We start from the raw sequence: 24,158 nt of genomic DNA, 5'->3' as shown, positions 1-24,158 counted from the left end.
TGCAGTCGACTCGGGCGTAGAGGAGCAGCGACTGTGTTTCAGCATTTTCTCACAATTGTAAGGCCCGTAAACCGCCTACGTCGGGTCGTCTTTCTAATAAATATTAAATGTTTTGTTGGTTGCATGGTACTCGTATAGTAGTGGCCCTAAAATCTTAGTATTGCACGAAACTACCAAGGAAGCTGTAACATTTTTATACCAATATTTTACATAGACGTGCAAATTTATAAATTAACCTATAGTCATTTGTGGATAGTTCTAAAAGTGTCAGGTACGAAATACTGTTCGTTAAAACTAAATTCGTCTTATTAACCAGGCTAGTTTCCGTTTATTCGATTCGCCTTATCTGATACGCATACAATAATATTTTAACGGGATAGCTAGAATTTTCCTGCATTTGGTATAGTGTCAAACAATGCCTTTTCGTGGCTTCTTTAAGTTCCCACACGCGGCTAAAGAAAGGCTGCTCTAGTTGAAGTCTGAAGCTATACCAAATTCATTCCTATTATCTACCTTTACACGAGTTTAAAGTTTTGGTACCTAGTTCTACAGTCACATTTAGTTCACTATCATTCTAATAAATACAACAGTTTTATAAAGCACAAAAAAGAACACTTATTTAAAATCACCTAAACTTACAAGTACAGATAAGTATCATTTATCTTGCGGGCATATACATATCTGTAGCTACGTGGTGGTCTATTTACACGGTGTTCTTGAACCGATGCAGAAGAGGAAAGCGTATTTCAAATTCCCTTGTTGAAGGAAGAGCCGGGTCGCAGTTTCTTGCGAATTCTAGGGGAGTTCCAACGGGGAAGGAATCTGCTCTCATTTGGTGCGATTCCTTCATCTACGTCGTCCGCCTCTGTTTTTATCTCCATTTTCTGAAATGAATTTGATTATTACATAAGCTTCTGTAAATTCTCATACATAACAATACCCTGGCTTGGCTATGAATTTATTTATTATTTATGTAAAGAAAACCTCTCTGAATTAAACATTGCACTATAAAAATATGGGGTGGTAATAAAAGGTGGACTCAAAAGTCCGTAGGGTAAAACGCAATTTTGTATTGAATTATTAGAACATTACGTATGTTAACGTTATTTACTCCCTTTATCATTAAAACTAAATTAGTACACTGTTTCAAAAGAAGGAGCCAAGAAATTTAGTTAAATGTGTAATAAGATGGTGTTGTTTTTGTAATCTTATATTTAGTACCAAATGAGCCTTCAAGTATTATGTAAAGAATTTTTTACTCTTGTAAAACGTTACGATGCGGGGCGGGGATTGAATTACTAATCGTTATTGGTAATATTATTTTCGACTTTCCAATACTTTCCACCACATAATGGTGACTTTTAGGTATAAAGAGTCACGAAACGTTTTACTATTGGGTACAGATAAACGTTACGGCGCGTTACAGGGTGGGGTCAAGAATCTCCAAAAATTGCGTGACGTAGTACTAGAACGCTCCCATTTATTTAAGTGTCTTTTAAAGAAAATTGTACAAGAAACTAAGAATTGAAAGCATTGAATGCTTACTTTACCAGCTTTTTTAAATTTACTTAGATGCATTATTTTAAATGAATTCTTTAAATTGTGAGTTTTATAGTAAGAGTACTTTAGTTACTCGATCAATCAAAAATACTCAAAACAGGACATACTTGTACGATGAGTCGTAGAAGTGTTTGCTGTTGTTCCATTAAGTGATTCATTTCTCTGAGTCGATATTTTTGTTTTTCCAACTGTGATGCTACATAATCCTCGTTACTTTCAAGTACTATGTCCAAAGTAGCTAGAATTCATAACAAATAAAATTTTATTCATAACAAATCAATTTGTTGACAATTATTCTTAGAACATTTTAAAATGAAATTCAATATTTCAAAGAAAAAAATGCGATCTAAACCAATTATCGTTGTAGCGCCACCTAATTATTATAGTTGTAATATACGTGCGTATATCATTGTCGCGTTGTTTCCCAATAAGAATACAAAAAAAAACCAGTGTCGTTACAACCCTTGCTGGGTAATTGGCCTCAACTTTCTCTAGCTGTTTCGTAAACACTTGATCGGCCTTCTGTGCGACACACGCCGTAGATTTTAAGGTCCTAGGCATGTCAGTATCGTTGCGATGTTTACCTTTGCATAAACGAGTGTTTATACTTAATAATAAACATGCGCTGGCGAATATGTCGATGGCGACTTTTAGTAAAAATGATATTTCTTACCATCTTCAGAGAATGGGTTTGTAAACCATTTGCGTAAAGTCTCAAAGAAACCAAGTTTGCAGTGATTCGTATTAGGATATTCAATTACTTCGTTTTTATCAACTTTCTCCAAACAAAATGCTGGTAATTTCCTTTCGAGCTCGGTGTGTAGTACTACCTAATGGTTAAAATTAAGAAAATGATTACAGTAATTAATTCGCGTAAATAAATTGCTAGCTAGCGGCGTTTAATAGCCTATACTTTATATATTTTATCGTTACACGCGTACAATAGAAATACAGAATTAAAGAATAGCGTAAATAAAAAACACTTTGTGTATATTAATCACAATTATAATCTGTATTAAAATTGTGATCAAGTAGGCTGTTAACCAGTGTCTGGAAAATTCTATAGTTTTCGGTAAACTCATTATAATCTGTGAAGTGTGTATTTTATTTTTTTAAATCACCCCATCTCTTTCTTTAAATAACTCATGTTCTACATGCGATGCGAAGATATAAACCTACTGAGAAATAAATACAATTAAAGATCTAAAGTTTATCTTCAGTAACATTCAATAGAGGACGCTTTTTTTCAATGTATGAAATAATAAAAGACGTACCGTTCGTCATAGTAGTTAGTAGCCTGTACATTTTCCTCTACTTCTATGAAGAAGACAGAATAGAAAACGCAATTAGACTAGATTGTTTTATAAATAGGGGGTTTTGTTATTAAAAAATTGGAACTAATTGAGTTCCATATTTGTTTTAGTCACGAGGCAATTAAACAAGTATGACGTTCCTTCTAATGTAAAATATCAATTATATTTTTCTTAAATAGTAGGTTGGTACAAGAATAATGTCTTACTTGCATAGCCAGCCGTTTCAATTGAGCGTTCCGTCTCACACTTTCGATGTCACCAACCGCCAAACCGATAAGCAGGTTCATTAGAAGAATCGGCATAAACACCATGAACAGGCCAAGCATAAAGAAAGTCATCAAAGGAAACGGTAGAACAAGGTCCGTGTGCGACTCTGTGTTATAATAGGGCTGGATGTATGTTCCCACAAAATCGATTTCTCCTAACATCATTGCAAAGGTGCGCATCAGTGCCATTGGGATACTATTAAATGAAAGGTGGTGACCCTGAAATTAATAGTAAATAAATAATTCGCTAAGCCAAAATCGCAGATCAAGAAGCACTCGCAAAATTTAAAAGCTTTTAACAGCAAATTTTCATGACGTCACGAACGCAAAGCATCTACTTTTAAACAGCTATAAACTTGGACGCAGACTGTTATCTATGAAAAGTTAGTCGTTAGTGAAATTATCTAAATATAATTGAAAGCAGCAATTGCAATTGTATTGGGACAAATTTTATTCGCATGAAAATGAGCTAGATTTAACATTATGTGCATTATGTTATAATAATAATATTTAAATCCAATTCAAAGTCAATAAACTATTTTTTGCAACCAGTTGCGTAGCGGCGAATCAAGGGCGTAGAGCGGGCAAGAAGAACTGGCAAGAATCTCAACCTCACACTTTTGCCAAGTTTCGTTAAACACATTAGTCGCAGACTAAGTTAGTTTTAAACCTAAAATATAAATACTAATTACAGTCACACTTTATTCCTTTATAATTATGGAAATCACTTTGAACAAAAAGTTGGAAAACAATTATCTAGCTCATTTACAAAGCGTTTAACATAACATCTAATGTGTAATATTTCGCAGTGTGATTAAATACCGTAGCAGCGAAACCAACTTTTGACAGGAGCACGTAGAAAGATAGTCCAAATGCAATAATCAAAATTGAAAAAACCATTAACACTTTTATAAGAGTCTGTAATATTTCCAAAAACATGACGACGTAGATTCCAATTTGATCAAACCGTTGTAAAAGCAATAAAAGTTCGAACCATGATAAGAACATTGTCAGTGACGCGGCTGAGTACTGAAACGAAAAAAGAAATTGTTAAATTATGTATCTTGTATAATGTAATCAAGCTATTGCTTTAATTAAATAAATATTTTTAATTAATAACTCAATAATTAATTGAATGATATTAAATCAAGTTGATCATACATTGATCTATATCAAATAATAATATTATTCATACCACAGACTATTTATACAAAGTTTTTACTTTACATAGTTTAATCCATATCATAACTGAATTCTGTATATACGAAATAATAGATGAAAATGCATTTCTAACCATTAGTTTTGCAATCATAGCCTTTAATTATTTGCAATATCTAGAATTATTATCTATATCATTTAAACACTAACGAAGCTAAAAATATCAAAAACAAGATATTTTATACTGAAAAGGCACCTGTAAGTTCTCAGAGGATTCAGAAGGCCAGACCATTAATGATGAGCTCACGTACAAAATCCAGGACACAAAATTTGCAGGATCAGCCAAGTAATGCCATTTCTGTTGCTTTATGTTATAAATTTCCCAAACAAAATAAATACAAGTATAGACACGGATTGCCATAGTGCACGTGTAAAACGCTACCATTGACTCAAAAGCAATTGTAAAAGGGAATATGGTTATTTTATCTGAAAAAGAAATCAATGGTTACCTATATAATGAGACCATTATTATGTATATTATAAAAACCTTAAACAACTTACCTGATTCATATGGTGAAGTGAAGTTTGTAAACGTAAAGTTTTTAGACAGCCTCGAAAAATTCTTAAACATTGATGTCTGATTCTCAACGCTGGCGTTTCGCATTAGAAGTGATCGTTTCTCAAATTCAGTTGTGTTTCTCATAAGAAGGTATCCATAGAGGGTGATAAAAACCAGAAATATGCAATAAAATAGCAAATTCATTAAGTGAAAGTATTTTCCGTATGAGTTCCATTTCATCTGAAGATATTTTTGGCTTAGAGGATGAGCCAGCAATTCAACCCGACCGTGCGCGACCATAGCCTGTAAAATTAGTTAACTTATATTAAGGTTTTAAAAATTTAAACAATAAATACAATATCTTAAAGATTTTATTATTGCACACTATCACGATAAGAAGCAAACAAAAAACAATCACGGAACATTGTCACAATGGTCTGAAACTAAAGCTTGCAATATTGAATACATCGCTGACCACATATTGCTAATAATTGTCAAAGACCAACACCAGTTTGTGCATCGGTGTAACCAGAGTAGAGTGCGTGTGTTATTATGAAAACCATACACGGATGTTTTACTGGTATATTGTGATATTGAAACTGGTGAAAAGTGATTAAAAGGTGGCGAGATGGTTTTTATTAAGACATGTAGTTTTTAAGCGAAGCGTCATAGTGCTTCACTCACGTTGATAACACTCAACGGTTCAGGGCGAAACTTGGGGTTGTCTAGCGCCTGTCTCAGCGCTGCAATTTCAAGTTTCGTGTGTTGGTAGTATCTGAAGCGGTACTTAATCTGCGATGGAGCAAAGAAAAAAAAAACATTCAATTTAATTTCAGACTTACGTTCATTACAGGCAATGGTGATTTTACAAAAACATCTGGCTTCTTATTCAGATCGTCAATTATAATCGGAGGGCACAGAGCCGAGAAGGTGTATTTTATCTAAATTTTACAAATATTAGTATAGATATGTTAGAGAGTATAGAAAAAATCTACGGAATAATAAAAGATTGTTTATAATATAGTAAAATAATTTTGTGACCAAATATAATATTATGGACAAGAAGAAAACCCTAACCTGGCCACCAACATATCGTGTACTTACATAAAAACTTTTTGAATCTTTCTTGCAGTTCGCTTTCGTTATACATTTGTCCTGAACAGCCTCAAATACACGAGGCATGTACGCAATAAGAGCTAGTGTCACGCAAGGGTGGCGGTCAGATCTTAGAGACATTACTTCTTGGGCTCTGAAAAAACACGAGGGTTATCGAACCAAGCAAGAACATTATTCGCTTTAAAGCTTGAATATTCGACCCTCAACCCTGAGGTCGTGCGTTCGATTCCCGGCTGAACCCCAATGAAATTTGCTTTCTATGTACGCATGTACGCATGAATAAAGGCTCGAACGCAGGGGTGCACCTACTTAAGGGCTTTTTGGGCTGCCGCCGAGGGATACAAAAGGCCCCTAGTACCCACTGAAATCAATAGGCGATATTTTAATGTAAAAACAATTTCTGAAATTTAAAAAAATCCAATCATATCGTTGGCATCCCTGAGATCAATCAACCCATGTGCGATGCGCGTCTATCAAACTGAATCCGTTCAATATCGAAATTAAATCGATCAATATTGTCACAGATACCCGGCGCAGAGGTGTATCTAAAAGTCTATTACCTGTGCTCGTGAGTAACCATGGCAAGGGCGGCCTCAGGAAACTTGTAATAGATAGCATAGTCAATGGCACTCATATCAAGAGAATTGTAACTCAGGCAACACCCCATTGATAATAATAGAGCAATTGAGTTTGGTTTATTCTCCATAGTAGCTAGATGTAACGGTGTATTCTGTATGAGAGGCACAATTATAAGAAATACAGTATAAAGTACACAACAATTCAGTTAAAAATTCGATAATATTTTGGTGTTCTTAACGATAGTTTAAGAGCTTTTATAATAATATGAACACTAATAAATTATGTGTTTGAATACTCTAAGATGTAAATTATATATATAATATGCTGTCAACCTTACAACTACATATAGTCTATACATATTAGGTACATGCTTTTGTTTTTAATTCAAAAAATTTAAATGTCTCATATTAGGTATTGTTAATTTCAGACTTACGCCATCTTTATCAGCTTGATCTAACAGGTGTGAGTGCACTGAATGTAAAAGCTCAATGGTTTGAGTGTACCCGCTCATTGCCGCTAGATGGAGCGGATTACGGCCGTTGTGGTCTCTGTGCAGGAGCGCGCCTCTATTGAGCAATAAGTGAACTACTCTTGTATGCCCCTCCCGTGATGCAATATGTAGAGGTGTTAAACCTTCGCCATCACTTTCATTAATTATAAACGTACCCTTCTCAGAATCGAGCAACTGACAAACGGTGTGATAACGGCCATATCTGCAATTAATTATCATACCTTACTGACCTATATATTAAAAAAACTTATTGTTGAGGTATATGAAAGTGTTTTTCAACACTTTTACGTCTAGAAATAGTTATAAATAGTTTGATGGGAGACTTCCATTGAAAGTTACAACGGTTAATCTCATTAACGGATTGTCCTGACCATAAGTCTAATTTAGTAGATTCTAAATTCTTCTCAAAATTTCCTAAGCTTACTTCTTGCCACTTTGTTACTGTTGTGTAATTTTACCTTGCTGCAAAGTGTAAAGGACTTTCGTTTTTATTATTCTTGAGATTTATGCAAGCCCCAAGTTTAATTAAGTTTTCCAACGATCGAATATGTCCTTCGCGACTTGCGTAATGCAGAGGGGAGCAACCAGTCTTATCCTTTTCATTCAAAAGCATTTCTAAACTTAGCTCACAGTGTTGCTACAACAAGAATTATATTATTTTAAATCATGAAACTATACTATTGAGTATATATATGAACTCAGCACTCCATTAAAAGTGCAGTACTTACTTGGCAATTCTTTGCAAACTCCTCAAGCCGACCTCCATTAATTACAATCAAGTGTAGAACGTTTCTCATGTTTATATCTTTTAACTTTAGATCGGCACCAAGACGTATCTAAAATAATATATATATTTTTACTATCGAATATATCTTATTGAACAGGTTTTTTTATAACGAACTTCTATATGTTATATCCAATGTTCTTAAGCTGTCAACGATTTGGTTGATATCTATATATATATAGATTTTTATATAAAAATGAAACCCGTTTTCCGTTGTCACGACATAACATGAAAACGGCTTGACCGATTTGTCTGATTTTTTAAAATAATATTCCTTGAAGTACGAGGATGGTTCTTACGGAGAGAAAAATTAAAAAAAATTGAGTGAAAAAGTCTAAAAACATATACGTATACGTACTTAAAGCAATAAAATTTTACGACCGACCGTGGTCGGTAGGACAAGGTATTGAGTGGAGTCGAACATTGCTTTTTTATTTACAACTATTTAACATAATTTTAAATTTATCCGACTTTTCGGGTGCTTTACAGCGTGCGTGGTCACGGTGACTAAAGACAAAAGATGTTGGATGTTAAATAGTAGGAAATTTATAATAATACATAACTTTAATCCGGTTAAAAATTAAATTAAATTAAAAAAAATGTTAAATTGGCTACCCTGACCTACACTTTATATAGCGTAAATATATTTGTCAAAAACTACACACAAAAAAGTTCAAAAGTACATAAATTTTTTTATAAAAAAAAACACAAATAAATAACATCGACTCCACTTATTAAGGTGGGAACTGACCAACGTTACGAGGTGTAATGTAACATGTAATGTAATGTTACACAGCGAGCATTCGTGCAGTCAGTACGTCGTGTTACGGGGAAACCAGCGAGCAACGAGCCGCTCGTTGCTCGCTTTGAGTGCTCCACCCGGCTGTCGGTTTTTTGGCGAATCCTTTGACTGTTACGCGGTTCAGTAATTACGCGTCGCACGTCGCGAGTGATCATGATTATTATTTTATATAAATTGTGTCTTTAAGTACTTTTGGTCCAATTAAATTCAACAGTTCTTCAAAATCGAGACCTGCGTACAAAGTTTTTATACTGTCCAGTAATCATTTGGTTTTTAATATTGCAATCAATAACAAACCACCTCATATTCCTGTGTTTTTAAATAAGTTTTATGTCCAGTAACATTTTTTCTTCTTCTTAATTCGGATGAAACAATAATTAAATAGAATGAAAAATATCAACATTATCAATATCACATCTCGTGAACACTGGCGGCGAAAGTGGAGCACAGAGTTTTGACAAGCATGTTACGCCGATTTTAGAACACAGCGTAACATGCTCGATGCGTAACACGCTCGATGCGAATGCTACATTACACCTCGTAACTTTGGTCAGTTCCCACCTTTAGACGCGAGACTATTTGAAATGAGAGCAATATTTAGAATGTTGCGCTCATTTTTTGAGGACGTTTTTTAGACGTTGATTGTGCATCTTGGGTTTTTTATATATCAATGATTCCCATACAAAATATTCGTAATAATACTTAAAAGTCAATTTGAACTTTAATACCATATCACAAAGTTCAAATGTTAGTGGAGGGGTTCCGGGAAGGTAAATTTTTATTTTCTGACATAATGTATTTGTTGTCTTATCAACTTTCTTTTTTTTATCTTACTAGCTAGACCGGGTCCCGAATAGCAGAATAAAGAATAGACTGTTAGGCGGTACGATGTTCGCCAGGCCAGCTAGTACTCGTATAAAAATATTTGGCACGGTTGCTTTGAGTTTAAAAGAAATATAATATTTATAAAGATTTACCAGCATGTGAACCGTTCTCCAACCACCCCTTGAAGCGGCAAGTAATATTGGAGATCGCATCTCCTTATCCAGTGGATTCATATCTGAACCTTCAGACACTAAGTAGTTCACAATATCAGGGTGATCAAACATTGCAGCACAATGTATTGGTGTCATTTTCTGAACATCACATGAGTTGAGACATGGAATTTTCTCTGCTGGTTGCATTGTAAACATAAGCTTTACAATATCAAGTGCGCCCTAAAAGATACGATAAAGATAATGTACAAAACATGCCGTGCCGTCAATGGTTTCGATTGTTGGTGAAAAAATTAATTGTTTAGTTTTGGAAGGCCAAGATTGCGTCAATCACATACCTATAAAAGCGTAGACGGACTATGGTATAGACCAGACATCAGCGTACAGCGTGTGAGATAGCGAATGATCGACATATGTCATATTTACAGTTTTAATTATATATATTAGACCAAAATACACATTCGAATTAATAATTCTTAAACAAAGTTACTGAGTCGTGACAAAATAAGCTACTTACCGATGAAAGGTTATGTTTGGTTCTTTACGTTCACTATAGCTTTTACAGCCAATTATGCAACAATTCACCACGACTGACACTTTAAATACACCTCTTATAAGAATAAAGTCTTAAAATATGGGTTTGACTTGGGTTTCACCGATTTATCAGTAAGCGGTGAAAACTTGTTTACCACCAAGGGCTCGGTGGTAAACAAATAAAACCCGGTACGCAAATAGAGACAGAAAAACTGATACTCTGTTTCGCTCGCACTTAAGTATTTCACGTTAATGCATTCTCTCTTTAGTTATTATTGTTATTTTAGAAGCTCATCTAGTTCTATACTCAATCTACGTATAAAAGTAACTTCACCTGTCATAGCCAAATGATCATTCTCTAAGTGAAACAATCTGTACCTGGGCACATGCTAGATGTACGGGAGTGGAAAAGTCGTGTTGTTGTGTAGAAATCTTTGCTCCAGACTTAAGGCATAGTTCAACCGCCTTAATGTCCCCCCCATGTACTGCGGAGTGAAGAGGAACATTTCCTTCATTATCGTAGAGCGATAACATTTGTTCACGAGTGCATCCCTTGGATTCCGCCCATTGAAGAAATATTTCCATTGTTCTTGAGGAGGCATTCTTTGCTGCTTCGTGAATGGGGTAGTAGCCATTATTGCATGGACGGTTGCACTCCGGATTGAAATCCGTGATCTACAAATAGTATACTCGTATGTTTACATTTACAAAAGATATATATATATTTCAAATTTTAACAATTTGTATAAAGCTACACATAGTGATTAACAAAATTACAGTTTAAAAAATACAGTAATGTCACCGAAAAAACTTAATTTAATTATAGTAAATTATATGTGTGATGTATAACGCAGTATAACGCATGTTCGTGTAATAGTAAGAGACCACCATTCACCATTGAACATTAGGTCTTTTTGGGCACTTATCTTTCGCCTACGGGCGAAGGAAAACATCTTTAGACGGCACGTAGGTCAGGCACAGAAGGCCTAACCTACTTGCCTATTAAGAAAAATAAATGATCACGAAACAGATACAGAAATCTGAGGCGCAGACCTAAAAGATTGCAGCGCTGCAATGATGCAGATGCAGTGTGCATAATAAAGTGAAAAATATTGTTTTAAGATTACCAATATCTGTGCGCATAAGTCGTGGTCATGGATCGCTGCGAAGTGCAGAGCAGTACGACCATGTTCACCACCAAGATCAACATTAAATTCAGTCTTGTACTTGGCGAAGACTTGTAAAACGGATACCTGTAAGTGGTGCATCAATTTAAGGACGTGTTTTTATTCTGTGATACATATCTATGAATCACTTGATAGTATCTACTATGGAAGATAAGTGCTACATTATTATTATTATTATTATATGGACACTTGCAAGATAAGTGCTACATTATTATTATTATTATAATATGGTTGTTTCAAGCTGTTTCACTCACCTTGTTTAGTTCGGTAGCTAAATGTATAGGAGCTTGGGTCTTCTCATTTAAAATTCCGGTATCGACATGTCTGAAACATATCACTCGTAATTTCGTCTCAGTTGATAAAATTTATGAAAAACATAACGTCGTAGACCCCAAATCTAGATGTCACGAGTACGTCACAAGACGACAACGTAGCAAAGCTACGCGTCAACGGCGTAGCATCTTCATAATCCTCGTAGGATTTACGAATCTCATGATTGAAAAACACTGCTTATTTATATAAAATACAATTGATGTATAAAAATCATAGATATGAAAACTGTATCATAAGTTATAGAAATATTATTTAAAAGTTCTCGTATAATTTTCCCATATGTAATCGGTGGACTGAAAAGTTCGTAGACGACACAGATAGCGCTGGCGATGAGTTGAGTTAGAGCCAACCTTGAAACACGTGTATATTACATATTTTTGACCACTGTCGAACTATAAGTTTGTGAGTTATTTCGAGTGAAGGAACTTTTGTTTGTTTAAAAAATTTATATAAAGGAGTTTCGTCTGTTAATAAAACTAGAGTATAAACAAGAGTTGGCTTGAATAACATTTTCGGACTCTGCACTAGGATAATCAACCGTTGAGTAATGATTTGCTAACTTTAAATGAGGCAAAGTGAGCACCGAGGACGTAGCACGCAGTGGACGCCCCAAAGAGGCCGACCGAAACATGAAATAAGCCCACAAAATTATTTTGGATAATCGAAAAGTGAAGTTGAATAAGAAAGTGGGTGCCACGAGAGCTCACAATCGATAAAAAATAACAACAAATTGATGATTCAGGGAGCAGTGTTTGAAGCTGTTTAATCGTAAATAAACCCGAATTTATTCCACTGTAATTTCCAGATTTGGCCCCTAGCTACTTTTTCCTGTTCTCAGACCTCAAGAGAATGCTTGCTGGACGGAAGTTCTGCGCTGATTAACCGCTGTAATCGATATTGTATAATCAAATCAAATTTTTCTATGTTATATATACTAAGAACTTTTCAGCCCACCTATATATCTTTAGTTTAAATTAATAGGCTATGTGACTAGATAATTTACCATGATTAATTTCGAGAACCCAACAAAATGATGTCACGCCAGACACGTTTGATATCACGTAAACAAATATCATGATTTTACGTTATTATCTTAAATTACACAAACATACATAATTAGGCAGGCGAAGCAATTAATTGAGTTTTGTGTCACGTGACCACCGTCTCTTTTTAATAAATAAATTAACGATTATTTACAAGTTCTGTTACTCCTTAACTATTTAACGCCATGTCTGATAAACATACATACATAGTTTAATGAGTAAATAAGCCTTTATAAAACATAATTGTTTGTATTAAATAAACAACGCTCGTATTCCTTTATTTCATTTTTTATTATAGAAGTTACATTACAGTGAATCAAGTGCCGGGTGCAGTTGTGACTTTTGATTGCGGTAACAAAACTAAAGAGAGATCATCATATTTCATACCTTGAACTTGTAATAAAAAGTTTCTAAATGCAATATCTCCGGAAGATTAAATGACAAACGAATATATAGCTCCGACAAAAACCCAATTTCAATGTTGGAAGAAATCACTATTAATTTTAAAATCATGCTGAATACTCAATTCCCTTCCCTATATTATAAACTACCAAATACCGGTTATTGCGTCTCCATACCAATTACCGAGTACAATACGGAATGAAATGAAAAACTTGGAATAGTTCAGAACCTTATTAAGAATACCAGTAAGTAGCGTCTTCAACATTGTAAGGTTAGGTTGTAAACATACTCACTGTTGCAGAAGAAATTCGATGGCGTCTAAAGACTCATTCTCAACAGCAACGTGAAGTGGGGTGTTTCCCATATTGTCTCGAATATTCAAATCTAAACAAACAAATGTAATTTAATAAGCCAAAATGTTTTTCCTATCAAAATAGTGATTATGATATTTCTGAAAAAATTGTGAATTATAATGTACTCTTAAACTAGAAAAAAAAAAAACAAAAACAAACATAGTTAAAAACTTTTTATACGAAACGCGATTCCGTTTCGACTTTCAAACGCCAAAAGAAAACTTAAACCGCAATAGTAAAAAAAATAAACAATATCGATCTTCGATAAACGATGAAAAATCTAATTTCCGAACGTCTAGTCGTATGATCGGATGAGTGACACAAGTCCTCGGGCTTGTACGTTTACAAGCTGTTATTTAAGCTAGAAATTTGAAACAAATGTTTATAATACTAATTCGTTAAGTCTAAATAAGTAAATACGACATTAAATAACCTTTTCTTCTGATACTTTCAAATAAGACTGAAAATAAAGATGATTATCATAACTACCTACACTTACCTCCAGAATAGTTCTTGATAAAGAGGAGGATGTTTGTGTGGTTTCTTGCTGCCGCTTGGTGAGCTGGTGTCCTTCCGCGAGCATCTTTTACAGTAAGACGAGTTGGTTCACTCATATACAAACGCATGAAATCATCCACATTGCCGTTCTCTGCGGCCTATAAAGCAAAACAAATTAATTTGGTACAAATTGGTAGATATATTAAATTATTTATTACTAATTCTATTAATATAATCTGTAATATTATCGAAAGGGGAATCTATGCAAAAGATTGTAAAAAATCATTTATCGCAAGTATTATAAAATGTATGTGTTGTGTGATTTCGTAATAATAAACATCAAAAAATAATACATATTTAAAGTATTATTCGCTTCATAATATAATATTTATTATAGGTACACTATTTATTTATTTATTAATTAAAGTACTATGTATGATGTTTACCACATCATACATAGTACTAAATCTACGGCATATTTTAGAAAATCTTCCATCTAAAATGTATGACAATTTAAGTGTTACAAAATAATTAAAAAATACAATTAAAATACATACATGATAAAATAAGCCTAATAAAATTACCAGAATTTTTTGGTAAAGCAGAAAATAAAATAAAAGAAAAACATTAGCAAAACAGCGAATTAAGTTCGAGACAGGCACCCAACAATGCTTTCTATAAAACCGATCAGCCCACCAACTCAGTCATATCCAACTTCGGATAAGCACTGTTCAATCCGTTAAAATCGCGAAGAATTCCAAAGAGAGGTGCTGAACTCCTAGGTTGGTTTTTTGCAGAAGGACTATTATCATCTATATTGCAATATATCTCTCGCGCACATTAAAGCAGAGTTCAGAAAGTCGGCTAGGTAGGTCATTCGGCTTAGCTATTTTTAATATAATATATTTTACTAAATCTTAAGTACAACTGTTGCGAATAGGATTTACAATGAGTGAAAGAGTAGTCGAGTTAAAATATTGAAGCTTAAACATAACATTCAATAAACTCTAGTACTACTCACATAGCTACAAATTTCATTGCTTTGTCAAAGAAAAAATCGAATACACTAAAAGGTGCACTCAACGGTACACAACACAGCTTTTAGATCGAAAAGAGGTAGAATTCTGAATAGTTATTTAAGTCAAAGTTAATCAAACGTGAACTCAGTGGAAAGTAATTGTATCTTACTTTTCCATTGCCCCTGACTGAATTTTACGGGTAAATAAGTATAAAAATAGGTCACTATTTTATGAGCAATCCAACTACCTTTGCAAGATTATATACTTATACATTAACGTGGAAAATTGTAATAGTTTAATGTATTCCAAAAGCCAAGCACTGTACTAGGTGTACATTAGTGAGTGGACCTCTTAATCAAAAATCGCCAATTTGGTTTTCACGTGTCACGGCCTTTTCTAGTAAATTGGCTGATATAAACTAAATCGATGTCACTATGAAACGTCGTTTTAGACGTTTCAAGGTTCACTTAACTTAATAGTGCGCTCAATTTTGTTCAAATTGTCATGTTGTCAGCCAAAGCATACAAGGTATTGGCATTTATCCTTGGACGACGAACTTTTTATGCCACATAAACAGGGCATGGTCAAGTAATTATTTTTGTGTTGTAAATCAATTGAAATCTAGATAATTATCTGGGGAGCTTAGCAATATGTGAATAAATAAAGATAATAACTATTTTTGCAAAATGAAATTGTCCTGCAAAAAACAGCAGCTCTCCGGGTCAGCATACGAAAAAATTATAAAGTTTTGAATTGAAATAGGTTTCTAATTTTTTTGTTCCTATGCTAACCAACTGGTTCAAAAATTCCGAATTGTTCCATACAAATGTTTGACAAGGCATAACCGTTTTCCTATTTCATTTCAAAGTTTACTTTCAATCCCGGTGCAAATTTGTTACGTCCATGTTCGGAACTGTTTAATTCGTTACGTAGAAACAAAGTTTTATATAAAACTTTGTTCATTTAAATTCAGCATTTCAAAACCAATTAACAAAGTGCCAAAGAGAATCAAACACTTGCATACGATGGTTTATAAATGTATATTAATAGAAATATTATAAACGTAAAGAATTTGATCCTTTGGTTGAACGGCGTATCTCAGGAAAATTGAATATGGAGAACTTTGTTTTATGTTGCATAATCGAGTAGACTAATTGGAGCGCATAAATGAAAAATATTACCACACACATTTTGGCATTACCGGCGATTATCTAATCTATAGTTAAATATATAAATTGATGTGTCCATTTTTTTCTAGATCCTCGAAGTTAGAAGCAATAAAGAAGTGTTATAATGTGTTGAGACACGTTTTCCACATGCACACGATACTCTTGACCATTAAACAAGATGTTAAGGTTTCATTAATGAAGTCCTTCGTTATGAGTAACGCACACTTAAGAGCGAAGTGTGTTGTGGCGATGCAGGGTCTATTTAATATTTGTGTTTATATAAAATACAGACTTTTTTAACATGCTTAAAACATCATAATAAATATAAATAATAAGAGGGCGGTTAGTTATGAAATGACAATCGGCGTTATTATAAAGGTAAGATTAAGAAGACAACTTTGATGTAAAACTGATAAGTATGCCAACAAAGAAATATAAAAAATAACGTTATATATAATGTTATCTTGAGGTTACATTGACGTTATACATAAGATGTATATTATAGATCGTATGGATTAAGTATGCCAGGTATAGAAGAGTTAATATCCTATAATCCCAGTAGTCATAAAAACTAAATCAGTATAGATGCAGAGACGAATAAAGTTTATACGGTACAATTTGACTGATTTGATTTTTATCAAGGGGTAAGTACAGTTGTACATATCAGGTGGCCGTAAGAATGTTCTATCACGTTAATGCAATTGCAAAGACATGAGACAAAATTACACGAAAAAAAATCTATATAATATAAATAGCTGTATGTTATGTTATGTAATCTTAAGACAAATTCTAATCTTAAACCATCAAGTAAATTGTGAAAGTCAAAAACAAAACAACCAAAGCCGATCTTTAATTGCCGGTTAAGTTTATCCGTCGGCTAACCTTACCTTGCAAATATCAAAAAACTATAGAGTTTTTAATCTGGGGTAATTTACCTAACATTACATTGATTTAACATTGTTCACTTCTAATTTCATTCCCATTTCTCAGTCTCTTTAACTTCATCGCAGATATATTGCGGATTGTCTTATATTAAATTACAACCATCAAAAATGGTTCTACCTCATATAAAAATATTAACAATCAAATTGAACAAATAATAATTAGATATCAGATATAGATATCTTTGATAGTTGTTTGGCAGCACCCACTAATGAAGGCATGAAATTTTGAAACTCCCACACTCACTACACAGATTGTTAGGCTTGCAAACTAACCTATTGTTTCTTATTGCGTGGGTAAATTATGAAAACAGGATATACATTGGTATGCAACAAGGATCGCGTTGGTCATGCAGATTCTCTATTTGAACTGCGCAGTTTTGAATTTCATTTATTGAGCTAATAATTTTTTACTAACAAAACTGGAGAGGCCGCAATCCCACTTAATCTTACGAGTACGGTCTATTGGTGACCACGGATATACAGAGATGCCTATTTATTTAAAATTATTTATTTAGATTTGGTTTTAATGTTACGTTTTTGACGTGACAACGTCTTATAATTCGATGGAGCCGGCTGCACGCACGAAAAAACATGACTTATGCGGCGTTACCTCTGAGGCGTTCCATTTAAGGCTTGAAGTGGAAGCGAGAGCACTCGTTCCGCGCTCTCGCTTGCACACAAAAATTGACATAATTGTATTTATGCGAACAAATAAATGTAACTTGATCAATTCAATTGTGATTTCCATCATGAGAATCCTGGTCATCCTGGTCATCTACGTCACAATTAATAATTAATAATATATTGAAAAAAAAAATACTAGTTAACCCCGCGAACTTCTTTTCGCCTTAATATTTTTTTTTTATTTTCTCTACCGTTTTAGATATGCCAACATATTTTGCGATTCATTTTAATTGTATAGCTATTGCAATTATTGGGAGTTAGGATTTGTGACACTTTTTGTGAAACCTTCTTAAAATCCTATTACGATAGCAGTAGAAATCAAAATAAACCAAGGATACGCGGGAATGCAGGCTGCGAAGGGAATGAAGGAATACTTTGTCAGACGTAAGAGCGCTGTCGAAAAGTTTAAAATAGAAACTTCTAGAAACGAACGGATTTAAATAAACAAGACACTTTTGAAGTTAGATGTCAACGACTTTAATCGTTTAAAACAAGATAGGGATTAAGTGGCAGCTAGGTGAGGGGTACTGGGTTCGATTCCCGGTTCGAGTGCAAGTTTTAATTTAATTTAAATTTGTTCTCGGCCTTTGGGAGGGTTGTGCGGTACCGGGCGAGTGCCTAAACATGATGAGCATGAAGGACACGGTCGTATTTCTAAAGACAAGCACGAATTATAAAAAAAATCCTATACTTGACGCTGGCTAACGCTGGTACAAATCGTGCCAGAGCCATAAAAAAAAAAACAAGATAAGGGTGGTGGGATTGCGACGCTGGACTAACAAAAACCTGTAGCTTAAGTTAATTATGGGCTCTTAAAACTAAGTGACACTGTTACCTATAATTTACGATGATGACCTATCGCACATACGGAAACGAGAATATGATATTATAATTTATGAGTGTATAAAAAACTAAACGGCTCATTTATTACTAGGAAAACTGACGTTTTACAATTTATTGGGTTCAAGGTGTAAGATTATTGTTAACATTTGCGTTTCTAATAGATAAACTACTAATAATAAACTAAAATGTAACTTAACTAATGTTAGGTTATATAATTCGTGCGTGTAAAAAAGTTCTAGTCTAATTTACCTGCAGCACTTCTTCAATTGACACCTTGGGAGCCTCTTCCTTTATTTTAGTTAATGGTCGTGGTGGACTTCGACCGTTGCTTTTGAAAGTTTTCATTTTAATGTTCACTGAACGTTTCTTTCTTGACAACCTCATTTTTAGTCACAGAACAATACTGTTTAAAACAAATAGGATCACTATTTCATAACTTTAGACCGACGCTAGTTTCTCCTAGTTAACGAGTGTCCAGGCCGAGTTCAAAGCTGTGACTGCAGGCTGGAGGCATCCCATCTCTCTCGGGAGGTAAAGAGTGGATATCCTGACGTGCGTTTTATTCCATGTGTGTATCCGGAGAAATATATTAACGATTTTATAATTGGCGCCTAAAATTTTCTTAGATACGCTAAAAGATATTTTGAAGCGTTTAAGAAAGTAATACATATTTTTTAAAGTTAAAACAAACTTTATTAAACTTAAAAATTCTTTAGTGACCACAACTTTGAAAGACAGGTGAAGATAAATTATTTTTTGGTAAGTTTGTTTTATTTATCGATAAATCCTTTCGATCGAAATATTATCTATTTTGGGTATGAATTATATCTTTGAATTCCCATTGTTTTCTCAACTGAAGTATCTAATACTTCTACTTCAACTAGTGTTAGCCTGGAGGTTAGGCATTCGTGTCTCAGCCTTAAGGCGTGCGTGGCCTACACTAATATGTAAATTACCTATGCCCGCATCTGAACTCTTTTTATTTGATTCGGGATTCAAAGGTTCATGGTCAGAAATGAGAAATCATGCATAGAACGAGATTTTCAGATTATAGAAATTGCTACTACATTTGGCAGAGTATCATCCAATTTTAAATGCACAGAAGTTACTGGTACGTTTCACTTGAAGGGTAGTTCTATAGGCACGTTCCAAAATAGCACTACCTTTAAGAACACTAGCCAACTACCTACCACGTCCACTTAAACCAACGTAGCCATATTTGTTATTTCATTCTCCTCGCGGAGTTTTCGTTAAGTTTTAAGAAACCCTTGTTAAATATAAAAAAAGATTGGATTGGATACATCAAAAACTCTTTATAACGTCTCACACTTCTTCACACTTTCAATATAAAATACTTAAATTCTGTAAAATCTTGTTAACATAGAAAAAATAGGTTACTGTTTTAATTTTATAATCGGTAGTAAAAGTTAAATACAACAATAAAAACACTTTTGTGTGAAAAACTAAAAACCGTTGGCTAATTTTATAAAACTTTTAGCAAAAACTACACTCGCTAATCACGAATAAAATAAACAAAAACATTTTAATGTGTCTAAAAAAGGGAGATTTTTTCTCGCTCCATTTTCCCGAATAGATAATATTCTTTGAACGTTACTTTTCACTATGTCAGACGTCTTATGACAGACAATGAGGTATTTGTAAGCTAATAGACTTGCCCTTATTACACTTATTTTAAAAGTTGTTACATTTCTTTCCACGCATAGTGTGTATTCTTCTTTTACCGTAGAAGACCGAAAATATTAATTAAATACTCTCACCCTCAAAATGGTTATGGGGTAACACAAAACATATTTAACGGGTTACAACAATATCTATATATATAAAAATGAAACCCGTTTTCCGTTGTCACGACATAACATGAAAACGGCTTGACCGATTTGTCTGATTCTTTTTTTATAATATTCCTTGAAGTACGAGGATGGTTCTTACGGAGAGAAAAATTAAAAAAAATTGAGTGAAAAGTCTAAAAACAATACTTTTCTATATTCCCATACAAAGTATTCGTAATAATATTTAAAGGCAATATGAACTTAAATACCATATCATAAAGTTCAAGTGTTAGTGTAGTGGAGGGGTTCCGGGAAGGTTATTTTTTTACTAGCTAGACCGTTGTCCCGAATAGCAGAATAAGTATTTAAAAAAATAAAGAATCGACTGTTAGGCGGTACGATGTTCGCCAGGCCAGCTAGTTTATTAATAACTATCTTAGTAGAGATCAATGCTTGATCAATTAAAAATATTTCACTTATGTATTTTTAGGGGCTTTGGCAATGATTGCCTTAACAAGACTTAATGTGGTTATTGTAGACCTTAATACAAAGTAATAACGACGCCATTACCATTTAAGAATCAAGGTATAATCTAAATGAAAATATAATATGAAACAATCTTATTACAAAAATAATGTAATGCCCTTGTACTCGTATAAACGGGATTTTAAGATTCAGAATAGCAAAGTTATGAGTTGAAGCCCAAACACAACTTCTACTTTTGGTTATAAGATTCCACCTAAGTATATAGAAATTTTTCAACGCATATTTTTTTAGAAATACATATCTAATAGCAATTGAATTTATCAATATAGAAAATACTATAGACTTACCTGAAACAGTTTGGGGACACCGAAAGTAATGTTAGGTAAAGTGTGCGCTCGTCGAAATAAAAACATAATGCTTTTCACATAAACTTTCGTTTATTGCACACTGCTCAGTACGTGATGCATATTTTAATGAGTCCACGCATGTCAAGTGGCGAGTTTTTCTTATCATAAAACCTCTATTAGTCCATTATACGTGCAAACAAAGTCCTATCTAGTGATTTGGTATTTATATCTTTCATTATATGTATATGTGAATCACCTGTTGCTGTTATATTTTTCCAATTATACCGAAACTAAAATAAATAAAAATTTCTACGTATATATTGAATACATATGTATTTCGTCATGTATGTCATGTACAAGACAAATAATCTAGTAAAATTATATTTTAAAAATTCAAATATTATCTGTTAGAAATATTATTATATTATAGTTGTAAAGTAAATTAAATAAAACATGTAATTAGATTTTATATGAATATATCTTAAGAAATTATATTTAAGTTTGTTAAGGGCTGGGAACCCTGACACAGGTATTACTTACTTAAAAGGGTTCCCAAATATTCACACACTGTAGTGTAATAAATAAATACATTTTATTTTAATTTTTTATTATTACCATATCAAGTTATTACCCAGAATATAAATAATGAAATGAACTGTGCCGTGTGCACTACGGTATTGAATGATTGAATAGTTAAGGGCTGATTAAGGTCTATGACGTTTTTCAGCTCCGGTTGATGCAAAATGTATTATTATTGATGAAATACGTCAGTGGCCAACTCTATCATTCATAACTTCTAGTCCGAGAATCAACTACCCACTTAAAACCCCATTTATACTAACCTTATTTATTATTAATGGTAATGGCGTCGTTATTACTTGGTAATAAGATCTACAACAACCTATAGCATCTAGTCTTTTTAAGGCAATTATTGCCAAAGCTTCATCAGACACAAAGTATATTAATAATATTATTTTTTAGGAATTTTAAGACGTAATAAAACATTATCATACAGTGCACATGAATCATTATAATTTAATTTAAGAATTTAATTTAAGATCAGTCTCACGTCAGTAGGTATTATTAAAGTTAGGGATACGATGTGGAGGTAATGTTTGTACAGAAGAAATTTAAAGGAAGATAGAGAAGGAGCTAGGCGAATAGGGACTGGAAGTGAATTCCATAGCTTAACTGCAGATACCTTAAAGGACTCGGCAAGAAAGAAAGTGTTATGACACGGGATTTCAAGGATATAGTTTTCGGAAGAGCGTAAGCTATAGTTATGGGATCCCAAAAATTTGAAATCGTTTTTGAGATAGGAAGGAGTTTTAGGGTTGTACAGGACGGAATATAAGAGATGGAGAACATGAGCATTGCGTCGCTGACGAATGGGTAACCAACCTAGCCGCTTACGGAACGCAGAGATATGGTCGTACTTTCTTAGACCAAATATAAATCGGATACAAAAATTTTGGAGACGATCCAGTTTATTTAGCAACTCCTCGTTTAGATTGGAAGAGCAAGAATCGGCGTAGTCCAGTAATGGCAGGAGGAGAGGTTTAGCCAGTGAGGTTTTAGTACTAAAGGGAAGAAAATTACTAAGACGTCGAAGGATACTGGAGGCACCGTACAATTTGCAACTTCTTTAACATGCTGCTCCCAGGATAAATTTTGATCAATTAAAACCCCCAATTTTTTTACTGTACGGCTAATATTTAAATCCACACCGTCGATATGTACAGGAGGTACTCTGGCCCAATCAATTCTCGTCGTGAAATAAGGTCTGACAATAATTATTAATTTACTCTTGTTGGGATTGATTAGTAGATCAAAGTTTTTACTCCAGTCGAACTTTCTTTGCCAGCTCATAGTTAGTAGATTGTATGGCTTGTGGGAGAACATCGATACTTGATTGAACGTAGATTTGAAGATCATCGGCGTATAAATAAAAATTGGTTGAAAGACGCAAAGTTAAAGAGTTAATATAAATAGGTAAAAGAACCCTGCGGAACGCCAGATTCAATCAAACTCCACTGACACATGCAACCGCTAGTCTTAATGCACTGGCAGCGCCCATTAAGATAGTTAGAGAACCAGTTAACTGCATGAGAAGAAATATTAATAGACCTAAGAGTAACCCCATTAGAATTTCGAAATTAATTGTATTAAAAGCGTTGCTGAAATCTAGCAACCTGAGAATTGTGAGTCGTTTAGTTATCAAGTTAACTTAAAAAATCTGAAAGTTAACCTATCTTTGAAGTAATATCATAACTGAAACCCTTTTCAATACTAAAAAGGTCTGCCTACAATAAATAATGGTACTTCTGTGGAGTTTTCAAAAGTTCAAAACAAAGTGAAACCTTTTAAAATCAAACTTTTTATAATTAACAAGAGCTTTTAACATTGCACGTGTACTTTCAGGGCTGTGAATTGAAAGTTGTGGCTGTGAATTGAAAATAATGTATCTTATTTATACAATACAATAAAATTCCAGTGGATATTCAAAACACTTTATGGGTGACAGGAATTGCTAAAATTGACAGTATTCTGTATTCATACTGAGAAACTTTAAGTCGACAAATACATGAGGTAAAACTTATATAAGCAACACTTATACTTAATTTCAATCCAAACGTTTTTTAAATCACATAATGTTAATGATTTGAGCAAAACTTGGTTTATATACAAGCTCATCTTATATTCAGGGTCCTAAATCTTTAGATTTTTAACCGAATTCACTTAAACCAACTTATTACCCATAAAGATATGAAAATGATGATACATGAGATCACTTGGCGACATTCTTACCCTGAGTATTCTGAACGGGCTCTCGGTTAAGAGACAGACATCACCAGAAGTGACACGGTCTTGACTATTCAACAT

At 33.6% G+C, this 24,158-nt stretch overlaps 1 protein-coding gene across 1 annotated transcript; it reads right to left on the bottom strand.

The window, feature by feature from the left end:
- Window positions 1-512: 512 nt before the first annotated feature.
- On the bottom strand, window positions 513-24,158 carry LOC125062601 (transient receptor potential cation channel subfamily A member 1). Its single transcript, XM_047668630.1, has 21 exons — window positions 24,084-24,158; window positions 13,995-14,151; window positions 13,436-13,526; window positions 11,619-11,688; window positions 11,305-11,430; window positions 10,556-10,852; window positions 9,626-9,865; window positions 7,791-7,898; window positions 7,521-7,699; window positions 6,985-7,264; window positions 6,533-6,702; window positions 5,961-6,105; window positions 5,699-5,797; window positions 5,541-5,648; window positions 4,859-5,159; window positions 4,554-4,783; window positions 3,980-4,168; window positions 3,080-3,358; window positions 2,234-2,390; window positions 1,668-1,798; window positions 513-884 (listed from the first exon to the last, which is right to left on the bottom strand). The coding sequence occupies exons 1-21, from the start codon at window positions 24,156-24,158 to the stop codon at window positions 747-749; spliced, it is 3,570 nt and encodes a 1,189-aa protein (XP_047524586.1). The 3' UTR covers window positions 513-746.

This window comes from Pieris napi, chromosome Z, assembly GCF_905475465.1.
Source record: "Pieris napi chromosome Z, ilPieNapi1.2, whole genome shotgun sequence".
Classification (NCBI taxonomy): domain Eukaryota; kingdom Metazoa; phylum Arthropoda; class Insecta; order Lepidoptera; family Pieridae; genus Pieris; species Pieris napi.
This window is presented reverse-complemented; position numbering and strand designations above follow the sequence as displayed.